This window comes from Electrophorus electricus, chromosome 3 (genome assembly GCF_013358815.1).
Source record: "Electrophorus electricus isolate fEleEle1 chromosome 3, fEleEle1.pri, whole genome shotgun sequence".
Lineage (NCBI taxonomy): Eukaryota > Metazoa > Chordata > Actinopteri > Gymnotiformes > Gymnotidae > Electrophorus > Electrophorus electricus.
This window is the reverse complement of record NC_049537.1, coordinates 1,582,501-1,587,500: the sequence shown is the minus strand read 5'-3', so window position 1 is coordinate 1,587,500 and position 5,000 is coordinate 1,582,501. Positions and strand designations below refer to the sequence as shown.

The 5,000-nt window shown below is 47.7% G+C and overlaps 1 protein-coding gene across 1 annotated transcript in view; it reads left to right on the top strand.

Moving 5' to 3' along the window:
* ptprfa (protein tyrosine phosphatase receptor type Fa) overlaps positions 1-5,000 on the top strand; it is a 155,517-nt gene that overhangs the window by 50,951 nt on the left and 99,566 nt on the right. The window contains 1 exon segment of the mRNA XM_035523924.1: positions 2,562-2,716. Coding sequence (XP_035379817.1) covers positions 2,626-2,716 — 91 coding nt within the window. The 5' untranslated portion in view covers positions 2,562-2,625.

Sequence of the window (5,000 nt, the reverse complement as noted above, 5' to 3'; positions counted from 1 at the left end):
ATCATGTAATTATAGTTTTCGCCTAACGGTATATTAGGCTTCGTAATATTTGTAGTGTATATTTATTATTTATTGCGTCCTTACAGAACATCTTTTTTATAGGTTGTAGAGCCATTTTGTTAAATAATCAACAGACTATGTAATATTGTTTATAATAGCTAACGTATTACTCAACAATAATGACTCATTTATTTCCTAATTCATTCATTTATGCTCCCCAGTGTCTTAAACTCTGAACATAGCTGAAGGACTCTTTAAGTGACGTCTCTTCGAGTGCTCAAGTGCTCGAGTGTTCTCTTCACCACGTGGGTTCGTCTTGAAGGGTTTTGTTTAGCAATGCGCAGAGTGAAACCGAGGACACACACATGACCCTGCAATTGTGCTGAAGTAGACAGAGTGGAGCACAGGGAAGAGAGTGTGTGAGTGTGTGTGCTGGATTTTAGCACCTGTGTGAAATAGTTTTAGGATAATGTGGTTCCAGTGTGTGCTAGGGTCTTGCTTCCAGTCACGGGGTCCTGGTGCTCTTGGGATTTCCCTGTCTCACCAAACCAGCCCAGCCAAGCTAGTCAGCCCCTCAGATCCCTCAGAGGGCCTAACAACTTGTGTTGTGGTGTGTTGGCAGTGGTGGGTTGTGTTGTGAGTGGTGTGTCGTGTTGTGAGTGGTGTGTTGTGTTATGTGTGGTGTGTTGTGAGTGCTATGTTGTGTTATGTTGTGTGGCATGTTGTGAGCGGTGTGTCGTGTTGTGAGTGGTGTGTTGTGTTATGTGTGGTGTGTTGTGAGTGCTATGTTGTGTTATGTTGTGTGGCATGTTGTGAGCGGTGTGTTGTGGTGTTAGTGGTGTGTTGTGTTGTGAGTGGTGTGTTGTGGTGTGTTGTGTTGTGAGTGGTGTGTTGTGGTGTGTTGTGTTGTGAGTGGTATGGTGTGGTGTGCTGTGGTGTGCTGTGGTGTGGTGTGTTGTGGTGTGGTGTGTTGTGTTGTGGTGTGTTGTGTTGTGAGTGCTGTGTTGTGTTGTGAGTGCTGTGTTGTGTTGTGAGTGCTGTGTTGTGTTGTGAGTGGTGTGCTGTGAGTGGTGTCTTGTGAGCGGTGTGTTGTGGTGTTAGTGGTGTGTTGTGTTGTGAGTGGTGTGTTGTGGTGTGTTGTGTTGTGAGTGGTATGGTGTGGTGTGCTGTGGTGTGGTGTGTTGTGGTGTGGTGTGTTGTGTTGTGGTGTGTTGTGTTGTGAGTGCTGTGTTGTGTTGTGAGTGCTGTGTTGTGTTGTGAGTGGTGTGCTGTGAGTGGTGTCTTGTGAGCGGTGTGTTGTGGTGTTAGTGGTGTGTTGTGTTGTGAGTGGTGTGGTGTGTTGTGTTGTGGTGTGTTGTGTTGTGAGTGCTGTGTTGTGTTGTGAGTGCTGTGTTGTGTTGTGAGTGCTGTGTTGTGTTGTGAGTGGTGTGCTGTGAGTGGTGTCTTGTGAGTGGTGTGTTGTGTTGTGAGTGGTGTGCTGTGAGTGGTGTGTTGTGTTGTGAGTGGTGTGGTGTGTTGTGTTGTGGTGTGGTGTGTTATGAGTGGTGTGTTGTGAGTTGTGTTATGAGTGATGTGTTGTGAGTTGTGTTATGAGTGATGTGTTGTGAGTGGTGTCTTGTGAGCAGTGTGTTGTGGTGTGTTGTGTTGTGAGTGGTGTGGTGTGTTGTGTTATGAGTGTTGTGTTGTGATGCAGTGTGTCGTGTTGTGAGTGGTGTGTGTTGTGTTGTGAGTGGTGTGTTGTGAGTGGTGTGTTGTGAGTGGTGTGTTGTGAGTGGTGTGTTGTGTTGTGAGTGGTGTGTTGTGGTGTATTGTGTGGTGAGCAGTGATGTATTGTGCTTCCCTGCATTTCACTCCCTCTTCTTTGTGGGAATTCTACATTAAAATTCCTTATTGGGAAAGACTCCTACATCCCCTTGTCTTAGCCGAGCCTTCTGTGGGGGACCCAGCTGTCTGTTCTCTCCGAGTGTGAGCATTTGATTGAGGCTGTGCTTTGGCACTTAGGTGATTAGGTAATTGGTTAATAGAGGCGTCTGATTCACCAGACATGCCTCAGAGGCAGAGATGGAGTGCCTGCCAGCCGGAGGGAAGGAGAGGGGAGGAGAGGGGAGGAGAGAGGTTGCTCAGGGGTCGCATCCCTCACCAAACAGCCTATTAGCACAAAACCATCCCTGAGGACACACTCACACACACACACACACACACACACACACTCAAGGTCAGAGGTGTAAGGGTCTCTGCCAATTAAGTGAGGACTACTCACAAGGGGCCTATTCCACATCTGATCCCTTCAGTTATAATCAGACTAATTTATTTAGTTATAATCAGATGCGCATAAAGTACTTTATCTAATTAACACAGTGACATCATCATTCAGTCATGGAGTTACGGTGAGTAACAGAGTGAGCCAGAGCTACTTCAGCATGTAACGCTGCTGAATGGCTGCATATAATGTCGTACTGACGCCTGTATATATGATGTGATGAGTGTGATAGCTGGTTGACGTCAGGCTGATAGAAACTGATGCGTGTCTCTGATGTCATGTTTGTCTGTGCGGATTTCAGGTGCCTGGCCGTCGTAGCGTCAGCTGGTAGAGGTGTGTAGCAGAAGGAGTACCAACACAAGGCCATGGAGTCAAAGAGCAGGCAGACGGCTCGCCTCCACAGAGCAGCGGGTCTGCTGCTACTGCTGGAACTGGCCATACACACACACGGAGACAGTGAGTACTGTACACACACACACACACACACACACACACACACATACACACACAGAGACAGTGAGTACTGTACACACACACACACACACACACACACACAGAGACAGTGAGTACTGTACACACACACACACACACAGAGACAGTGAGTACTGTACACACACACACAGAGAGACAGTGAGTACTGTACACACACACACACAGAGACAGTGAGTACTGTACACACACACACACACACACACACATACACACACAGAGACAGTGAGTACTGTACACACACACACACACACACACACACACACACATACACATAGAGACAGTGAGTACTGTACACACACACACATACACATACACACACAGAGACAGTGAGTACTGTACACACACACACACACACACACACACACACACACACACATACACACACAGAGACAGTGAGTACTGTACACACACACACACACACATACACATACACACACAGAGACAGTGAGTACTGTACACACACACACACACACATACACATACACACACACACACACACACAGACAGTGAGTACTGTAGACACACATGCACACACACACACCTACAAACACACACACAGACTGAGTACTGTAGACACACACACACATACAGACACACACACTCACACACACAGACAGTGACTACTGTAGACACACACACACACGTGCAAACACAGACTGAGTACTGTAGACGCACGCGCGCGCACACGCATACACACACGCACACACACACACACACACTCACACACACATACACACACAGAGACAGTGAGTACTGTAGACACGCGCACACACACAGATAGTGAGTACTGCAGATACACACACACACACACATGCATTTACGCACATACACACACATTTACATTTATGGCATTTACGGACACACACACACACACACATACCACAAGGAACAAGACAGTAAGTACTGTGTAAACATTAACTTACACGAGTGCCTACATGTTCTGCAGTCAAGACTCCACTGAGCTATCAGTCCCTGTATACAGCTGTGGACATCTACATCTAAACTCTTTCGACACACACATTTTCAGTCCTTACACACCCATTCACACTTATCCTACACATAGTAACACTGTGTGCTTGTGTCCATGGCTGTTTGTGAGGTAAACTCCTGAATAACGAAAACGCACATTAAAAAACTCAGAAATTTGCCTTTTTTTCCATCTTTTTGTCAGTTTAAGCACTCTGTCCATCCAGATACACATCATTTATCATGGACATCTGCGTGGCGTCGTAAGCAACGTCGATCCCAAAGCGCCGAGCATCGTCGCGAGGGAAGTGACCGCTATCGGCGGAGCGGCGTTTGCGCATGCGCAGGGCAGTTAGGCTGGCCAGGTCTCGTTTACTCTGCACTGTCCTGAGGGGTCAGCTGCTCACACCTGTCGCGTCAAATGTGGGGGGCTTTTTAATGTTGGGGGATTAAGAAGGCAGAGCGAAAGATCGTCTGCTGGCTCGCGTTGCTCGGTAAACGTAACTTTACAGTCTGACAACTTCTTCTCTCAGCGAGATAGCGAGTGGTGCTCAGAGAAACACTTCAACACAGCGCCAGACATATTGAAGATGTACGTCGGCAGCCAGATTTGTTTTTTAACCACCGTAGCAGCTTTTGGTTAAAAAACATTTAAACGTTTCCAGACCAGATCAACACGGAATGTGTTTACGGCGCAGCGAGCCTTCGACTCTTGACACAGTAGCTGTGGCTATCCCTCTGAAGTGAAGATTACCGTGTTTCAGTGAAGTATTACGCTGAACGAAACCTCCAGTGCATGAGAACAACAAAAGCCTGATCATTAAGGAACAAGTCATTTAAAAATGAGGTTTTTTTCTCCTTTATTTGACTCTTCCAGGGTTTGTAGAAATAACCTGTAGTTTTTAACCTGGTAGTTTCCAGAGGTGATTACATCTCATCACTGCTGCTGTGACCCTCAGAGCCCTGCAGGGGCAGCAGAGAGGTAGAGGCAGAGAGGTGGAGGCAGAGAGGTGGAGGCAGAGAGGTAGAGGCAGAGAGGTAGAGGCAGAGAGGTAGAGGCAGAGAGGTGGAGGCAGAGAGGGAGAGGTAGAGGCAGAGAGGTGGAGGCAGAGAGGTAGAGACAGAGAGGTGGAGGCAGAGAGGTGGAGGCAGAGAGGTGGAGGCAGAGAGGTAGAGACAGAGAGGTAGAGGCAGAGAGGTAGAGTGCCATTAGCGGACTTCCCCTCCTGGACTGGGTGTGGTCCAGGGAGAAGACCCAGGTGGCTGTCACAGGGTCTGTGTA